This window comes from Culex pipiens, chromosome 2 (genome assembly GCF_016801865.2).
Source record: "Culex pipiens pallens isolate TS chromosome 2, TS_CPP_V2, whole genome shotgun sequence".
NCBI classification, from domain to species: Eukaryota; Metazoa; Arthropoda; class Insecta; order Diptera; family Culicidae; genus Culex; species Culex pipiens.
In genome coordinates, this window is record NC_068938.1 from 231,985 (window position 1) to 251,584 (window position 19,600).

A 19,600-nucleotide genomic window follows, 5' to 3' on the forward strand; every position below is an offset into this window, starting at 1 on the left:
ATTGTAGCTGATGGGTAGAATCGCAGAGCTGTTTAAAAAAACAGCATTTTTACAGACACAAATCATGACGATATAACCTGTCCCTTCGGATGTAATTAAAATGCCACGGGTAAATTACATCTCGTTTACATTTTAAACAGATTGTCTATCATCACCGTTCGACACGCAAATGTATCGTTAACCCTTCGCCTGGGAGATTCATTTTGTTCTGCTTTATTGCCAATATTTATGTTGTAGTCTTATGTATCATCCTAAGCTGGATTTTATCAAAACTCCTCAGGAAGGACGACTTCTGGGGCCGATTCTTTCGTGACGTAACAGCGTTTAGACGTTTTTCAACTTTTTAGAAATATAAAAAAGCTGCCAAATAATTTAAAAATTAAATAATTTCAAGTATGGCGTAGTACTACCAAATATATGTCTCTACGTTATATCAAAGTACACACTAAAAATATTTTTTCATTGGATGCTTGTGTGCTCTCTAAGCTTGCTGGGATTCCTATCTAGATAGTACAAGAGAGCACACTGGCATGATTTGACGTAATCCTTGATGCACCTATCGTGTAAACGTTTTTTAGCTATAAAATTTATTTATTTTTTAGATACGTAAATTGATAAAAAAAAATCCCATTGGCATTCCTTAACATCATGTGAAACCTAAAATTACATCACAAATAACCCAACATTGTGCTCTAATGCACATAGTTAGTTAGTTGTCTTTATTAACGAGCATTTCAGCCATAGACGCTGGTTCGGCTCGACTCTAATGCACATAACTGGAGCACCATGTTTGTTGTAAAAATGAAAATCAAATGAAACTCGGTTTCACGCGCTTTGGCCACTACACGCTTGTCAGAGTGTAGAAACGTCGAAACGACTAACATGAGTGCCGCCGCAAAGAATTTTTGCTGTAGAACATTTCTTGACTTTTTTTTGATAAGGTCCTATAAACAAATGTAAACATTGAGTGTATCCCGCTTACTCCGATGGACTTTGACATAAGGTGTGAAAGGGATACACTCAATGTTTACATTTGTTTATAGGACCTTATCAAAAAAAAGTCAAGATTTGAAATGTTATTCCAGATTCTAAAATAAAAAAAAAAACATTCAAAAAGAATTAACAAATCTCGAGTTTTTTTTGAAAAGGTCCTATAAACAAAATTTCCAATTTTTGCTTTTTGGGTGTTTATGAAACCGCCTTGAGTCAGGGGTATTCAAAAACACCCAAAAAGCAAAAATTGGAAATTTTGTTTATAGGACCTTTTCAAAAAAAACTCGAGAAATGTTTCAGTTTTCAACATTGACAATTTGACTATTTTAGTTGCTGAGATCAGGCCCGTAGCCAGGGGAGTGGGCTTCGGGTTGAAGCCCCCCGCCCCCCCCCCCCCCATTTTTTGGAAGACATATGGGAGATAGAGAAGTAGAAAAAAAGAAGAAGAAAATTTCTCTTTCAAGAATTTTGAAATCCAAAATGGCGGCCAATATGGCGTTGACGAAATATTGAAAAAAATGCATTTTATTACTTAACAAACAATCAACTTTTCAAATTTAACAAAAATGGGATCGCAGAATTCGAATGTGATGTTAAAGTCAAGATGAAGAAAAAAAGAATTAGTTTTGTTTTTGTGATTCGATTATCCGAAGACCCATACAAACCTTCGGATAATCGAAACTTCGGATAATCCAAACTTCGGATAATCGAGTCTGGACTGTATGACATACCTTTAAAATCAACATTTATGACGGCATCCGATAAGAAAAATTATTTACAACAATTTGGTGTAAAACATTCAAGAATTTAAAAAAAAAAATTCGAAATCGGCAAAAGTAATTTCCATGCTTATTTTTTCTGACTAGTCAATACCTGCAACTTTGCCCTCGACACCAATTCGATCTAAAAATTCCTTTGAAAGTTAAAGATTTTCGTTTATTTACGTACCATTTTTGTATTACCTATTGCCAAAAATGTATGGAGCTTGTATGTGTGAACCAATGGCACAAAATTGCTTCATTGATCGTAATGAGGTCCTTACAAAGTTTGAGCCAGCTAAAAAAATATTTTTTTTTTCGAAATCGGCAAATTACGAAAGAATTGCTCATATGGACTCATATTTATGGTACGAAATACAAATTGTAAAAATGCAAAATCCAACTCAGGGTTAATTTTCGCGGGGTCAATATCATCAGATTGACCCTACACAGTCGCAGCGAAACGAAACAGTCGAAACGGCCGGCTTACAGTCGGTTTAAAATTTAAAATGCACACGAATGGCACTTCAAAAAGCTAAAGGGCACGTAAAGCGTAGAGCGCAAAAAATGAGAACGAAAATTCTCATCATAAAATCAGCCTCTGCTATTTCATGGAGCCGAAGCCGAAGCATCTCACAGTCGTCCAGGACTGTTGTTTACCCAGGCACATGACTTAAGTTTGAGTCATGAGAGAGTACATTGGTGTACACAGCGTGCACGTTACCATGCCCTCTCCTCCTCGGTGGAAGCTGTAAGAAAGGAATGGGATATAAAGAAAACATGTTTCAGAGTCATGAATGAATGAGAATGGAATGCCTTTTAGGATGGGCGCAGGTTTGACGAGACGGTCGAGGAAACGGCAACTTATCGAAATTTGTTACACCCCGTACAGCCGGAACGAACCAAACCGTCTAAATTATATATGGATGGGAAAAGAGGAGAAATCCTCCTTCTAGACGCCACGCAGTGATCAACCCATGTCATCTTAAATTTAGTTGAGTTGATGATTATAATACCTGTTGCCGAGGCAGTGGTCCCACTTCTGTCTACAAGAAGAAAAAAAAACACATTGCGAGCTGGTCCAATTTATCTTCTTTCCCTGCACAGATGCTGTGAAATATGAGAATGCGAATTAATAATTAAGATACGCCTCGCATGAAATCGCAACCTTTGTTACTATTCACCGCCGGCATTCAAAAATGAATGAAAACGATACCATTTCCCCTGAATTAATTTGAGGAACACTACCCACTCTACTCACAATCAAAGCATATAATTTAATCGGATGTTTTTGATTTGATTGTAGACATAACAAAAAAAACCTTAAAACCAAAGCATTCTAACTTTAGACAAATTTAAAAGAAGAAACATATTTTAGTTACAGCGTATAACTCCGATCGATAGTCTTTCAAAAAATTAATGTAGCCTGAGCGCATGACGTGATATAATCTAATTAGCAAGTAAAAATGGTGATTTTTCACATTGCTGTTATAATTAGTACTGAAATCGCAAAACCACAAATGAGCATCGTCTGTCCAATAAAAATCCAAAGTTGGTCAACGGTAACGATGATAATTTGTATGATCGTAAAGAAAGCAAACTGCTTGTGAGTTGGTATTTCTAATCAATTTGGTGTTTGAGGTGTTTTTTTTAATTTAATTTCTTACAATATAGCAAATCTGTCCAAATAAAAATAATGTTTTGTTCTAAACTAGGCCAATAAACCGACTGGGGTGCATATCAAAATAAATGTATCATTGGTTTGCCCTCAGACAACACATCCCCAAGTAATCCCAGTCGTAAGCATAACAATCTTGGAACACGATCGCATACTTTCGCAGTTAAAGTTAAGCATCAAAATCCCGCTTACAATGCGACGGAAGCGAATTGGAATTTTATGACCACCACCTTCAACACGCTTGCATGCGTTCTCCCCATGACAATCATTTATTTACGACATGGCCAGGTCGCTTCGGAGGTGGTGGATCTTCTTTGCACCCAACCAAGGATTATGTCGCGCCGCGCGCTGTTCGAAGCTTTGCAAAACCACACAAGTCGTTTCTGTGTTTTTTTCTCTCTCTTTCGAATCGTGAGATTTTCTCTAGACTGATTGCAATGACTCAACAACGGGGTACGGCTCAAGAGTAAAATAAATAACCACAACAAAGACTTTAAAACATGGTTAGAATGCAACACTCCATCGGAGAATTATTTACAGATTTATTGGACTCACCTACAAACAAGCCCCACATGGCCCTCCGGCACCAGTTTTAATTCTTGAAATAAAGCGAAATTATAACGCTCGTTTGAAATGTCAATCAGAAGATCTATTGTTCAAAATTGTTTTAGTTTTAAGTTTCAGAATAATATTTATGTTAGATTTTATCCTTGTGACAGTAGATAGGATAAAACGAAAAATGATTTGAAATTTGCTTGGTTTCTTTAAAAATATAAACCATGCCATGAAAATCTGAACGGATCGATCAAATATGATACGCAGATCAGATTGGATGCAATACCATATGGCCATCCATCATTAGAAGGAAAAGAAAATCATTAACCCAATTACTTAAGTTAGCAGTCACTATTTATCGCATCAAACATAATGCATGAGCATAACATATTGTGAATTATACGTACACCCAGTAGGAAACAAATACTTCATACACTTTATGTTTGGTTGACAAGTCAACATAAAATGAATTTCTCACGATTCACAATTTGTTACAATTGTATCACACTGTAATTGAAAAACAAAATAATGCAAAACTGTAACAATTAAATTGAGATGGACGAATTACACAGCTCGTGCCCAATTTTCTTATTTTTAATTGGATAAAATTCTAAATTAAAACTAAAAATTAAATTCCTTGAAGTTAAAGTAGGATCAGATCTTAACTGCAACTGAATGTATGTGCATCAGCAGAATAAACAACTTGCACTGCAAGGAAGAGATTGTCGGTTGCAACAAAATTAATTACTGTCCGAGATAAGCTTATGGCCCAAAAATAGATGTTTGGACTAAACAAAATGTGTACATGTTTCTATAGGATAAACAGGCTTCTAAAACAGTAGACGTGTTGAAATTGTGGGAGAAGCCTAAAAAGGGGAGGGAGGTGGGGGTAGTTATGTTTTGGATGATTTTTGCAGTTCGTACTATTTAGATGGTACCTTATTAAAAAAGTACATTTCATTATTGATTTATGTCTATGAAAAGAAACATAAAACAAAAAATAACTCCAGAGTTGTAATGTGTTGTTTTACGATTACTTGTTAGTTAAACTGTATTAAAGTCAAGGAAGAAACTCCTATCAATTTGTTTTTTATTTAAAAGAAGGGTGTTCAGGGGGCCTTAATCTATTTTCCCATTGTTCCTTTTGCCCATACGGTTAGGGAGCGTTCTTTTATTGCGTAACGCAAAAAATCGCATTTTTAGACCCCCTTCCCCCTTCTTTCCTGGGTGCAGAATAGTGGTTCGCAAAGCGGCCTCAATTTAGAACTGTCAAAGTGGAACCAATTTACTGTTCGCAAAATGATACCAAGAAGTGGCAAGTATTGTAATCGATCTATAATTTATTTTGTCGGTGGCGTCGAGCTTTTGAGGTATTTGAGGTAAACAAATCTTAAGAAGAGGGTAGAAATCGAGATTGGGTAAATTCGCCGCTAGCATTTCAATAAGCGCTATGTCTCTCGCAGAACCTACGTTTATGACGCTTTTTGAAATATTAGCGACAAATTTTCAATAACTTTGAATGACACATGCCAAACAATACTAAATAATCTTACTCCAACATTATCACTGCGCTTCAAAGATACACAATCTCGGAACTTCGATTCGGTTGTTCTTCTGATTCACAAAATTCCACCCACTTCTGACGCAATATTTCGTCACGTGGAAATCAAAAAGGCCTCTTTTGGCCGCCCATCGATTAGTCTACGAACAAAAAAAAGTGCGAAGCCCTTAATTTTTCAACGAAAATTTAAACATGAACAGATTAAAAAAAATCAAAAAGTCATTTCAGCAGCAAAAAATATGTCAAGCTTGAGCTTAAACATAGCCTTCCACTTTGTTTATGTTTACAGCTGTAGTGCAGATGTATAAGTGAGGAGCAGTGGGGAGCATTCGAAAATCACGTTACGCATTCTGTCTTTTCAGCACCCAGCTTCTTTCCATACAAATTTATAAAAAATGTATGAAGTGACAGGCCTTCAACCCCCTCCCCCCACTGCGTTACGTAATAAAAGAACATCGAAGCGACGCGGTTATTGAGGTTGTTTTTTTTTTTTGTTTATGTGCCTATTTTTCGATAGAAATTAGTCCAAAATTTGTTGCTTGATGATGGAAAAGCATGCCGACGAATATGTTTTCGGGTTTATGATATTGCAACATCATTCTGTTGTTCTTTTCGTTCTATTAGGGGAGAGTGGGGAGACTTGATCCCCTTTTTTGTATTCCACATAACTCTGTCAATTTCTTACAAAACTATGAACTTTTTGCATGAATTGAAAGCTTAAACATTCAACTAAGTTTGGCTGATAAGGGCATTTCATCAGATGAACTTTTCGAATCATGCTAAGCGTTTTAAAAAAATATTTTAAACCGACATTTTCAAAATGTTAGGGGTAAATTGAGCCCCCTTTCAACATTTTGAAGAAATCTTAAGCAAAATATTTCTTATTCATCCAAACTTTTAATTTTCTTTAAGTTAAGGCAATTTCACATAAAACCTGTACGTTTGTGTTCAAAATAAAACAAGTTTAGTATGAAAAATATTTAAAAATTTAAAATATTCTTTTTTAAACCAAAATTGAGCATGTTTACAAGAGCTGGTAATTTTTGTTTACAAAACATTTGAAAAATGGTTCAAACTGCAATAAGTTATGTACAACTATACTAAAGGAAACTATGTACGAAAACCCAGCCCAATTGATCAATCTTGAGGCTGATTCCAGTGACTGTAAAAATGCAGGGATCAAGGCTCCCCAAACACATTTTTTTAAACAATTGATTGTAAAAATAGTATAACGATAAATTTAACGTCAAATGCGTAAGGGTTTTGGAGTTGATAAGTTTATCAAACAATTCATGTACAAAAAATATTTTTTAAATAAATCATTAAGTATTTTCTATACATATCAAAACAAAAAAAAAGTTCTCTTGGAGGTTTTTGCAGCACTTTTTGGAAAAATGTTTGTAACTCAATCTAAACATTTTTTAATTTTTTTCTCGGTTTTCTACAATGAGTTTTAGTAAATTTCGCACAATTTTCTAGAACAAAGCTAATTGTTTTACCCACATGCTGACGAGATACAGGCTTGGGATCAAGTGTCCCCGGGGATCAAGTCTCCCCACTCTCCCCTATTCACTGCTCACTTATTTAAAAAAAATCATTTTTGAATTAGAAATACATTTTAGGGGGAAAATCATTTTTAAAACTAATCTTAGGCCGTTGCCATTTTTTTTTTTGAAGTTTATGCCCCTCGCCTCTGACTAAAGTCGCGGAATAAAAAATGTTTAAAAAATCAATTTACGAGCCATGGTTTCAACATTTGAATGAAAAAAGTGTTTTTAAATGCATTATACACCTGTCCAGTTGTTTTGCTATAATTAGTTTCCAAAATATCTAAGTATTGACGAAAATTTTATTTTTCGCGAAAAAAAAAGTTTTTGCGGTTCTGTGCATTGGAACTCCATAAAAATTCAAAATATGTTAAATCCAGCTCAAACATGCTAAATATGAGTATCAATGCAGAAAAATGCGTTTTAGATTATTTTCAGTTGATTTAACTTCTGTTTTTATTGAAATTTTGAAGTTTTTTGAAAAAAAAAAAATAATTTGCCCCCCTAGGGGGCGACATAAACTTTGAAAAATATTTGCAACGGCCTTAACTTAAAATAAAATAAAACAAGAATTCATTGAAATATTCAAAATTATCAGTACGAGTAATCTACGAACTGTATTTCACGATGAAAATCCGAGGGCTGTTACTTGTTCCTCACGAGTTTTGCAACCACGAATAAAAAACTGAATATTTTTTATAACTTTTTAAAAACATTTATTTGTTATCTTACAGTATCAAATAACCATCAATCACTGCTCTTGTTGCTTCAGGTAGTTCTCGTAAAGCATTAATAAATCTTCGCTGGTTCGTGGTTTGACAACGTTCAGGGCGTGATCGAAGAACTTTTGTGGAATTTCCAGCGTATCAAATGATTCTTCGAGTGCTTTTAATGCGGCTTCCTGGCAAATGGCTTCAATTTCCGACCCCGAGTAGCCTTCTGTTCGAGCCACGAGATCATCCTGTTGAACATCAGCGGAAATCGGTATTTTGGACAACTTTATCCGGAATATTTCCTTCCTGGTGGCGAAGTCTGGTAACCGCACGTATATGATACGATCTAATCGTCCTGGCCTCATCAATGCTTTATCGATCAGATCTGGTCGGTTAGTTGCGGCGATAATTTTGACATTCTTGAGTGCACTAACTCCATCGATTTCGGTTAATATCTGTGCTAACACTCTTTCCCTAACCGAGCTGCCGGACTCGGCAGAACGTTCACCACCGATCGCATCGATTTCATCAAAGAAGATGATCGATGGCGCCACCTGGCGTGCCTTTCGAAACAGTTCCCTGACGGCACGTTCCGATTCGCCGACCCACATCGAGAAAAGCTCTGAACCTTTGATTGATAAGAAGTTTACCTTGCTTTCGGTTGCAATCGCCTTTGCTATCATCGTTTTGCTGCATCCAGGTGGGCCAAACATTAGCAGTCCCCTTGGAGGAGAGATTCCCAATCGGGTGAAGATTTCCGGCCGATGTATTGGCCACTCGATGATTTGACGGAGCTTAAGCTTAAGATCGTCCTGCCCACCGATATCAGCCCAGTGAACGTTTGGATTTTCGATCATGATTTCTCGCATAGCACTAGCCTTGACATGTTGCAGAGCCGAAGCCATGCTAGCGTAGGTTATCGTTGATTTGGCTTCATGACTTGCCCGTCCCACCAGACTGACTAAATCCGCCCCAACATAACCGTGCGTCACTTTGGCAATGCTTTTGATTTCATCCGGATGAAGGGCGTGTTTCTGAAGAGTTAAAGATTTCAACAGGATTTGCTCGCGTGCATCGGCATCCGGGATGGGAATTTCAAACTCATAATCCAATCGACCACTTCTTCGCACAGCTGGATTCAACGAGTCGGGATTATCCGTGGTTCCAATCAACACTGTGCGTGATCCTCGCACCGAGCTGTTCAGGTTGTCTAGTAAATTCACAAAGAAGTTCGATAACCGTTTGACGATATCTGACGCTTCGGCTTTCGGACAGATGTTGTGCATTTCTTCGACGATCTAAAAGGTGCAATAGAAAATTAATAACAGATTGAGATAGGTTTCATTTCTCCAGCTTACGATGATGGTTGGACTGGGATAATTCTGCAAAGCTTTGTTAAACAACTTTGATACGTTGCCTTCTGATTCGCCGTAGAATTTGCTGAAAACCTCCGAGCAATTTATTCGAACAGTTTTGCACTTAAAGTGCGCGGCTAACGAGTTGACGAGAAGTGTTTTACCCGTTCCGGAAACACCGTAAACCAGAACGCCACGACTGATGGGCACATTGCTGTGGGTCGTCGATGTAGGTTTCGATATGCCCAGCGCGAGTTTGGTGATTTCTTTGAGTTCGCCAATCACAGTCTCAAGGCCACCAATGCGATCCAAGCAAAACGACACTGACTGCGTCTCCTGTGACGATCCAGTGGTCACAATGGTCACGGTTGAATCTCGACTAATTTGGTAATATTTGCTGTCGCCGAGTGTTAGGTTCTGCAAACTTTGCTCAATTGTTCCCTTTGGCGAATCCTTCAACGAGATGTTGACTGCGTCAAACTGAATAACTTTGTTACACAATCTTAAGGTCAAGAGACTGCGTTCGTTCAAAACGCGACCGATGAATTGTTTTCGAACTAGCTGGGCTAGCCAGAGCTTATTTTTGTCGACCCACGCTAAGCTTTCAGCTCCACCCTGAAGGTTCAGCTCCAATTCATGAGCAATCGAAATTGTGCTCTTGAACGGTTTGATGGACACTGATTTCTGGTCCTGGCCTTGAACTTCATCTAAAAATAAGTGAGTATTTAAGACTCAAATCTCCCTATCTTGTACAATACTTCCTACCGATATGATTCACGATGACACGAGCACCAAACTTGTCGTCCATTGGCCATACCTTACGAATGAAGCTGAACTTGGGAGATACCAGCGAAACCTCAACGTAGTCTCCCAGGACTAGACCGAGCTTCGTAACGGCACCTCTGCCCATCAAGATCAACCCATCGAGCTGTGCTTCACCGACATCTTTAAGATCTTCAAACGTTGACAGCTTAAGGCACTCCACGCTGTTGCAGATCAGCTCAACCTCCGCCGTCAGATATCCGCTGAGTTTATCGACGTCCTGGCACTGGTCCTCCTGGTGCTGGCCCAGTTCCGCTGTTAGAATATGTCTCTTGCACTGCTCACATTTCCACCAGGTTGGTTTTTCCTTTTTAGCCGACTTCGGAGGCATGTTTCCAAATCACAGACGAATGCACGTGAACTACCAAGTGTTGTTGTTTATGTTTTTGAACCGGCTTTGACAGCGCGCATTGTTAGTTCAGACAGAAGGTAACAGATAGCGCATAACGTCGCAGTTATGCTCGCTCGTCGTAATCACGAAATGAAAACGTTTTTTTTTTGTGAAAACAAAATTGTTGGATCAAAATTTAGCAAACTGCTAACTATCACCCCTTCTCTCGTGTTGAGATTGAGTTTAGATTGCTGCAATTTCGAGTTCAGCTTTTTTTTATCATAACATTATTTTAATTAGGTCCTTTTCGCTACTGGTTAGGACCGAGTCGGCTTTTGTAATTACATGTTTCTTAAAGCTAAGAGTAATTACAGAGGATCTTGTGTGTAAATGTTAGTGGGAGAGAGTTGAGTTCAGCTTTTCTAAACTGTAAAATTCGAATAGATGATAGTGTGTTACATTACCAAATTAAAGTTCTCAGTTAGTACTAAATTTTTACGGACACTACTATTTCCGCCATTTTGGATTATTTTTTTCCAGGGTACCTTAAAGCATTTTTGGGATCCCTCATACCAAAATAAGACCAAAATGATTTTTTTTTTGTGATTGCCAGCTTTTAAGAATTTATTGAGTTTATTAGGAAAAAAACAAATTTTCAAAAAACAAACACATATATTTGAAAATGAGAAATGTAAATTTAAACGTTTAAAATATGTAAATAATTTAATAATTTAATAATTTAGTAATTCATAAATTTAATAATTTAATAATTTAATAATTTAATAATTTAATAATTAAATAATTTAATAAATTAATGATTTAATAATTAAAAAATTTAATAATTAAATAATTAAATAATTTAATATTTTAATAATTTAATAATTTAAAAAAATAATAATTTAATAATTTAATAATTTAATAATTTAATAATTTAATAATTTAATAATTTCATAATTAAATAATTTAATAATTTAATAATTTAATAATTTAATAATTTAATAATTAAATAATTTAATAATTTAATAATTTAATAATTTAATAATTTAATAATTTAATAATTTAAGAATTTAATAATTTAATAATTTAATAATTTAATAATTTAATAATTTAATAATTTAATAATTTAATAATTTAATAATTTAATAATTTAATAATTTAATAATTTAATAATTTAATAATTTAATAATTTAATAATTTAATAATTTAATAATTTAATAATTTAATAATTTAATAATTTAATAATTTAATAATTTAATAATTTAATAATTTAATAATTTAATAATTTAATAATTTAATAATTTAATAATTTAATAATTTAATAATTTAATAATTTAATAATTTAATAATTTAATAATTTAATAATTTAATAATTTAATAATTTAATAATTTAATAATTTAATAATTTAATAATTTGATAATTTAATAATTTAATAATTTAATAATTTAATAATTTAATAATTTAATAATTTAATAATTTAATAATTTAATAATTTAATAATTTAATAATTTAATAATTTAATAATTTAATAATTTAATAATTTAATAATTTAATAATTTAATAATTTAATAATTTAATAATTTAATAATTTAATAATTTAATAATTTAATAATTTAATAATTTAATTTAATAATTTAATAATTTAATAATTTAATAATTTAATAATTTAGTAATTTAATAATTTAATAATTTAATGATTTAATAATTTAATAATTTAATAATTTAATAATTTAATAATTTAATAATTTAATAATTTAATAATTTAATAATTTAATAATTTAATAATTTAATAATTTAATAATTTAATAATTTAATAATTTAATAATTTAATAATTTAATAATTTAATAATTTAATAATTTAATAATTTAATAATTTAATAATTTAATAATTTAATAATTTAACAATTTAATAATTTAATAATTTAATAATTTAATAATTTAATAATTTAATAATTTAATAATTTAATAATTTAATAATTTAATAATTTAATAATTTAATGATTTAATAATTTAATAATTTAATAATTTAATAATTTAATAATTTAATAATTTAATAATTTAATAATTTAATAATTTAATAATTTAATAATTTAATAATTTAATAATTTAATAATTTAATAATTTAATAATTTAATAATTTAATAATTTATAAATTTAATAATTTAATAATTTAATAATTTAATAATTTAATAATTTAATAATTTAATAATTTAATAATTTAATAATTTAATAATTTAATAATTTAATAATTTAATAATTTAATAATTTAATAATTTAATAATTTAATAATTTAATAATTTAATAATTTAATAATTTAATAATTTAATAATTTAATAATTTAATAATTTAATAATTTAATAATTTAATAATTTAATAATTTAATAATTTAATAATTTAATAATTTAATAATTTAATAATTTAATAATTTAATAATTTAATAATTTAATAATTTAATAATTTAATAATTTAATAATTTAATAATTTAATAATTTAATAATTTAATAATTTAATAATTTAATAATTTAATAATTTAATAATTTAATAATTTAATAATTTAATAATTTAATAATTTAATAATTTAATAATTTAATAATTTAATAATTTATTAATTTAATAATTTAATAATTTAATAATTTAATAATTTAATAATTTAATAATTTAATAATTTAATAATTTAATAATTTAATAATTTAATAATTTAAAATTTAATAATTTAATAATTTAATAATTTAATAATTTAATAATTTAATAATTTAATAATTTAATAATTTAATAATTTAATAATTTAATAATTTAATAATTTAATAATTTAATAATTTAATAATTTAATAATTTAATAATTTAATAATTTAATAATTTAATAATTTAATAATTTAATAATTTAATAATTTAATAATTTAATAATTTAATAATTTAATAATTTAATAATTTAATAATTTAATAATTTAATAATTTAATAATTTAATAATTTAATAATTTAATAATTTAATAATTTAATAATTTAATAATTTAATAATTTAATAATTTAATAATTTAATAATTTAATAATTTAATAATTTAATAATTTAATAATTTAATAATTTAATAATTTAATAATTTAATAATTTAATAATTTAATAATTTAATAATTTAATAATTTAATAATTTAATAATTTAATAATTTAATAATTTAATAATTTAATAATTTAATAATTTAATAATTTAATAATTTAATAATTTAATAATTTAATAATTTAATAATTTAATAATTTAATAATTTAATAATTTAATAATTTAATAATTTAATAATTTAATAATTTAATAATTTAATAATTTAATAATTTAATAATTTAATAATTTAATAATTTAATAATTTAATAATTTAATAATTTAATAATTTAATAATTTAATAATTTAATAATTTAATAATTTAATAATTTAATAATTTAATAATTTAATAATTTAATAATTTAATAATTTAATAATTTAATAATTTAATAATTTAATAATTTAATAATTTAATAATTTAATAATTTAATAATTTAATAATTTAATAATTTAATAATTTAATAATTTAATAATTTAATAATTTAATAATTTAATAAATTAATAATTTAATAATTTAATAATTTAATAATTTAATAATTTAATAATTTAATAATTTTAATAATTTAATAATTTAATAATTTAATAATTTAATAATTTAATAATTTAATAATTTAATAATTTAATAATTTGACCTCCGTGTACGCACGAGAGCAAGCAGCAGTGAAGTGCTCAGTGCTCTATCGTTTTTTTCGGATTTTTTCGCCGCTATTGATTGTGATTACCCGCGAGTTTGCTTCTCCAGCATGCCAAAGGCCGGCCGTGGCCGTGGCAGTTCGAGTGCGGCCTCGAAAAACCCGCGAAGTTCGTCTACCGGCCGTGTGCAAAAAGGTAAACAAAACAACGCCGTGTCGACCGCCATCGCGCAGGGGAGCGTGAGCGCAGAAGGCATCGATAAAAAGTTACTGCATCCCGGATATGTTCCGAGATCACCAGTGCGAACCCGTTCCGGTACCTCCGGTGCCACAACCAGTGGCACATCAACATCCGCCAACATCCCCATCAGGAACGAGTTCCAGATGCTGAGCGACGACGAAGAAAACAACAACAACACCGACGGTAGCACTACCGACGACGACGACGACGACGATGATGGTCGTGCACGGAAAAAAGTGTCGACGTCAAAAAAGAACAATTCTCCTACGGAACGAAGACCACCTCCAATTTTTGTTTTGGACACGTTGGCGGACGATGTTGACGAGTTGCTGGAAGGCCTCGGATATTGTCTAAAAATCGGCAAGTCGTCAGTGCAAGTGATCACACTGACCAAAAAGAATTTCGACCTGGTGCTTGAAGAATTGAAGCGTAGCAACTTCAACTTCTACACATTCAACCCCGAGAAGCCCCCTGTCAAGGTCGTCTTGCAGGGTTACCAAGACCGTCCGGTTTCCGACCTGAAGAAGCACCTTTCGGACGCCGGAATAAAACCGCGGGAGATAAAAGTGCTCTCGCGCAAAACAACGGTAACAGGTACCCATACACTGTACCTGTTGTACTTCGACCGCGGCACCGTCAAGATCCAAGACCTGCGGCGGATTAAGACGTTGGACGGTTTTTGGGTAAACTGGCGGTTTTACGCCAAGAACCCGACGGACGTAGCGCAATGCCACCGTTGCCAGAAATTCGGCCACGGCTCGCGGAACTGCAACCTCCGGCCCCGCTGCGTGAAGTGCGGTGAGTCACACCTCTCGGAGGCGTGCGCACTGCCACGAAAGGCGGACTTGGGGGACAAGGCAGAACAAACCAAGCCGCGCGTAAAGTGCGCGAACTGTGACGGCAACCATACCGGCAATTACCGCGGATGCGTCGCGCGCAAGGCCTACCTCGAGGAGCAGGAAAAGAGGAAGAAGAAAGCTGCAGCGTCCCACTCTCCTCAGCGAAGTACGAGCGCAGCCGTTCCTGCAGCTGGACAGCGTACGGTTCCAGCGGAAAACTCAGCGATCCCTCCTGGTTGGGGGCGTTCGTTCGCCAGCGTGGTCGCTGCCGGTAACGGCAATGCGGCCCAGCAAGAAGTCACCGGGGATGATCTCTTTACCCTGCCGGAGTTCTTTGCTCTCGCGGGGGAGATGATGACGCGGTTTCGGAGCTGCCGGAATAAGGCGGAACAATTCCTGGCCCTTGGGGAGCTGATGATCAAGCACATCTATAATTGATATTTTTTCTGTGATCTAGTGTTAAGCTTTCTCTTTATCTATCCTTTTCCCATTGCACTTTCTGTAAGTTTTTTGAAAACTTTTTCTTACTCTTGCCTTCTATTTAATATTTATAAGTAATAACACATTCGATTGAATCACGATGTAACACACAGCTGAAAGGAACTCCAAAACTCTGTTATGTACCTAAATGAACTCATTGTAACTTGATTATTCACAAATAAACCGAATTGAATTGAATTGAAAATAATTTAATAATTTAATAAATTAATAATTTAATAATTTAATAATTTAATAATTTAATAATTTAATAATTTAATAATTTAATAATTTAATAATTTAATAATTTAATAATTTAATAATTTAATAAGGCCGTTGCAAATATTTTTCAAAGTTTATGTCGCCCCCTTCCCCTTCAAAATTGGCCTGAATAATCAGGGGGCAAAAAAAATATTTTTTCGAAAAACTTCAAAATTGTTATGAAAATTAAAGTTTAATCAACTGAAAACCAGTTAAAATGCATTTCCCGCGTTTATAATCATATTTAGCATGTTTGAACTCCTTTGAAAACATTTTAAATTTTCTTGAAATACCAATGTACAGTCCCACGCACCAATTTCTCATTACTGAATTCAGTTAAATTTACTGAAATCTGCACTACTGAAATTTTCAGTAAATGAAAACTTGCTGAAATTTCAGCAAACTTTGACAGCTCCATACAAATTTTTACTGAAGTTCAGCGAAAAACTAACTGAAAATTTCAGTAGTGCAGTTTTCAGTAAATATTAACTGAAAATGAACATCAGAATTTGCTGTGCGCGAAAGTTTTTTTTTTGCGAAAAAAAATTCCGTCAATACCTCGATATTTTCAAAACTAATGATTGGAAAGCAACTGTACGCCTGTAAAATGCATTTTAAAACACTTTTTTCATCCAAATGTTGAAACCTAGGCTTGTAATTTCAATTTTTATATTTTTTTTCCCCCAACCTCGACTTTGGTCAGAGCCGAGGGACATATACTTCAAAAAAATATTTGCAACGGCCTTAATTTAATAATTTAATAATTTAATAGTTTAATAATTTAATAATTTAATAATTTAATAATTTAATAATTTAATAATTTAATAATTTAATAATTTAATAATTTAATAATTTAATAATTTAATAATTTAATAATTTAATAATTTAATAATTTAATAATTTAATAATTTAATAATTTAATAATTTAATAATTTAATAATTTAATAATTTAATAATTTAATAATTTAATAATTTAATAATTTAATAATTTAATAATTTAATAATTTAATAATTTAATAATTTAATAATTTAATAATTTAATAATTTAATAATTTAATAATTTAATAATTTAATAATTTAATAATTTAATAATTTAATAATTTAATAATTTAATAATTTAATAATTTAATAATTTAATAATTTAATAAATTAATAATTTAATAATTTAAGTATTTAATAATTTAATAATTTAATAATTTAATAATTTAATAATTTAATAATTTAATAATTTAATAATTTAATAATTTAATAATTTAATAATTTAATAATTTAATAATTTAATAATTTAATAATTTAATAATTTAATAATTTAATAATTTAATAATTTAATAATTTAATAAATTAATAATTTAATAATTTAAGTATTTAATAATTTAATAATTTAATAATTTAATAATTTAATAATTTAATAATTTAATAATTTAATAATTTAATAATTTAATAATTTAATAATTTAATAATTTAATAATTTAATAATTTAATAATTTAATAATTTAATAATTTAATAATTTAATAATTTAATAATTTAATAATTTAATAATTTAATAATTTAATAATTTAATAATTTAATAATTTAATAATTTAATAATTTAATAATTTAATAATTTAATAATTTAATAATTTAATAATTTAATAATTTAATAATTTAATAATTCTCGTGGCGCAGGGGTAGCGGCTTCGGCTGCCGATCCCGATGATGCTATGAGACGCGGGTTCGATTCCCGCCTTATCCACTGAGCTTCTATCGGATGGTGAAGTAAAACGTCGGTCCCGGTTTCTCCTGTCTCGTCAGAGGCGCTGGAGCAGAAATCCCACGTTAGACGAAGGCCATGCCCCGGGGGGCGTAGTGCCAATAGTTTCGTTTTTCGTTTTTAATAATTTAATAATTTAATAATTTAATAATTTAATAATTTAATAATTTAATAATTCAATAATTTAATAATTTAATATTTTAATAATTTCATAATTTCATAATTTCACAATTTCATAATTTCATAATTTCATAATTGCATAATTTAAAAATTTAACAATAAAATTTTTTTTTTCATGTTGTTGAGAGGAAAAAATTAAATTAGGGAAAATAAATAAATCAATGACATTACAAATTATTATAATAACTTATATGTATTACATTTATTTCATGTTCCAAATAACAGAGCTAAAAACTAAGCCATTAGTTTTCGCTCGACGGATCCGCTTCCGTAGCCTTCTTCCTGATTCTCTTCTGCCGAACTCCTCTGGGAGATCTCTTCCGGACGTCATTCTTCTGCTCATGCAGTTCAAGGTGCCGTTTCAAAACATATTTCCCTAAAAAGTTAAGCGATTCGTATAACAAGGAATAATCAAACTGATAAAAATCTACCTTTAAATGTGGCGTCACAAAACGTACACTGGTAAGGTCGCTCGTCACTATGCTTGAGAGTTTTATGTAACTTGACCGCGTTGGATTGGTTGAATGCTGCGCCACATTCGTCGCATTTGAATCTAAAAAGGACAAATTATTTTTTTAATATGCACCAACAACATAAGTTTAGCCCGAGAAACATACGGCTTTTCGGCGGTGTGAGTTCTCTCGTGACGAAGTAAGGAGCAGCGCGAAGTTGCTGTAAATTTGGTGCAATAGTTACACTTGAAGACGATAGCCTTCGTGTGGACATCATTTTCGTGCGATTTTAGATGAGACGATCGGCTGAATTTTTTCCCGCAATACGAGCAAATAAATTTACGCTCCGGAGGTCCGACGATTCCTCTGTGCACGCGAAGGATGTGATCTCTTAGTTTGAAATTTGACGAAAATTCAACAGCCGAGCCCTGGTCTTGGCACTCTTTGCACGGAATTCTTTTTCCCGTCCTGAAGTGCAAACGCTTAAGGTGCTGCAAAAGAATTTAATGATTGAATAATGTTGAAAAGTGAACGTAATTTACTAACGTTATTCAAGTGCCTAACTGTTGTCACTTTTAAATTGCACAAATGGCATTCCTGGGAAATTCCGATGTGTGAAGGCAGATGCAAATCCAACTCGTTCAAAGTAGCAAAGTCAGTTGTGCAAATGTAACACGTATATGTTGGCTTGCTTCTGGCGAGTTTTGTGATTTTAGTTTTTACTTTTTTAACGTTCTTTTTTGCTGGTTCAATGTGATGTTCAGTCTCCAGAATCAGCTGATTTGGAGAAGTGTTAGTTTCCAGCTTAACTGGCTCCGAATTTGTGTCACGTGAGTTTTCATCTTGCATCACAATTGACTCTTCGGTTACGATGTCCAATATTTCGATGTTACTTTTGTCATCGATTTCACTGAAGCAAAAATAATAAAGAATTATCGTTTGAGTAACGGTTTTGAGATAATTATGATAACCTTACCTATAATATGTTTTAACTGTATCATCTGTATCGTGTATTGTTTTCCGTATACGATAAACCAGCTGCACATTTTTCGCACATTGCTCGCACACTTTGGTAATTGTCTCATTTTCTGCAAACTAAATTTTCTCCATTAAAAAAAAACATAAATATTATTGCATTTTTGTATGCACTACCAAAATTTGGAAGCACTCGGTCACAACTTGTTGAAGCGTCCGGCCATCAGATATAAGTTCGTCAATTGAGAAAAATTCCTCAATGAAGTTGCTGTCAACGACTAAATCCTTAAGACACAACCGACAACAGTTTATAAAATTCATATTTTTTTAAATAATTGTACACAAAAGTAGCAAATTTTCACGATCGACTGACGGACCATGTAAAAAATGTAAA

At 30.8% G+C, this 19,600-nt stretch overlaps 2 protein-coding genes across 2 annotated transcripts; both read right to left on the reverse strand.

Annotated features, from left to right (window-relative positions):
• Positions 1-7,701: 7,701 nt before the first annotated feature.
• LOC120429077 (ribosome biogenesis protein SPATA5) lies at positions 7,702-10,383 on the reverse strand. Its single transcript, XM_039594232.2, has 3 exons — positions 9,926-10,383; positions 9,164-9,867; positions 7,702-9,103 (listed from the first exon to the last, which is right to left on the reverse strand). Exons 1-3 carry the CDS (start codon positions 10,311-10,313, stop codon positions 7,844-7,846), a joined length of 2,352 nt encoding a protein of 783 aa, XP_039450166.2. The 5' UTR covers positions 10,314-10,383; the 3' UTR covers positions 7,702-7,843.
• Positions 10,384-17,951: 7,568 nt separating this feature from the next.
• Positions 17,952-19,542, reverse strand: LOC120429071 (zinc finger protein 675-like). The gene is made up of 6 exons (XM_039594218.2): positions 19,384-19,542; positions 19,208-19,326; positions 18,778-19,141; positions 18,397-18,722; positions 18,211-18,332; positions 17,952-18,155 (listed from the first exon to the last, which is right to left on the reverse strand). The coding sequence occupies exons 1-6, from the start codon at positions 19,525-19,527 to the stop codon at positions 18,022-18,024; spliced, it is 1,209 nt and encodes a 402-aa protein (XP_039450152.1). The 5' UTR covers positions 19,528-19,542; the 3' UTR covers positions 17,952-18,021.
• Between the last annotated feature and the right edge of the window lie 58 nt (positions 19,543-19,600).

Bases quoted from the DNA above. Each gene is read 5' to 3' on its own strand.
- LOC120429077 (XM_039594232.2), bottom strand. From the start codon at position 10,313: ATGCCTCCGAAGTCGGCTAAAAAGGAAAAACCAACCTGGTGGAAATGT. The intron at 9,868-9,925 runs GTAGGAAGTATT...ACTTATTTTTAG, and splicing joins TGTCATCGTGAATCATATCG to ATGAAGTTCAAGGCCAGGAC. The intron at 9,104-9,163 runs GTAAGCTGGAGA...TGCACCTTTTAG, and splicing joins ATCCCAGTCCAACCATCATC to ATCGTCGAAGAAATGCACAA.
- LOC120429071 (XM_039594218.2), bottom strand. From the start codon at position 19,527: ATGAATTTTATAAACTGTTGTCGGTTGTGTCTTAAGGATTTAGTCGTT. The intron at 19,142-19,207 runs GTAAGGTTATCA...TTTTTGCTTCAG, and splicing joins ACAGTTAAAACATATTATAG to TGAAATCGATGACAAAAGTA. The intron at 18,333-18,396 runs GTATGTTTCTCG...TGTCCTTTTTAG, and splicing joins ACTCACACCGCCGAAAAGCC to ATTCAAATGCGACGAATGTG.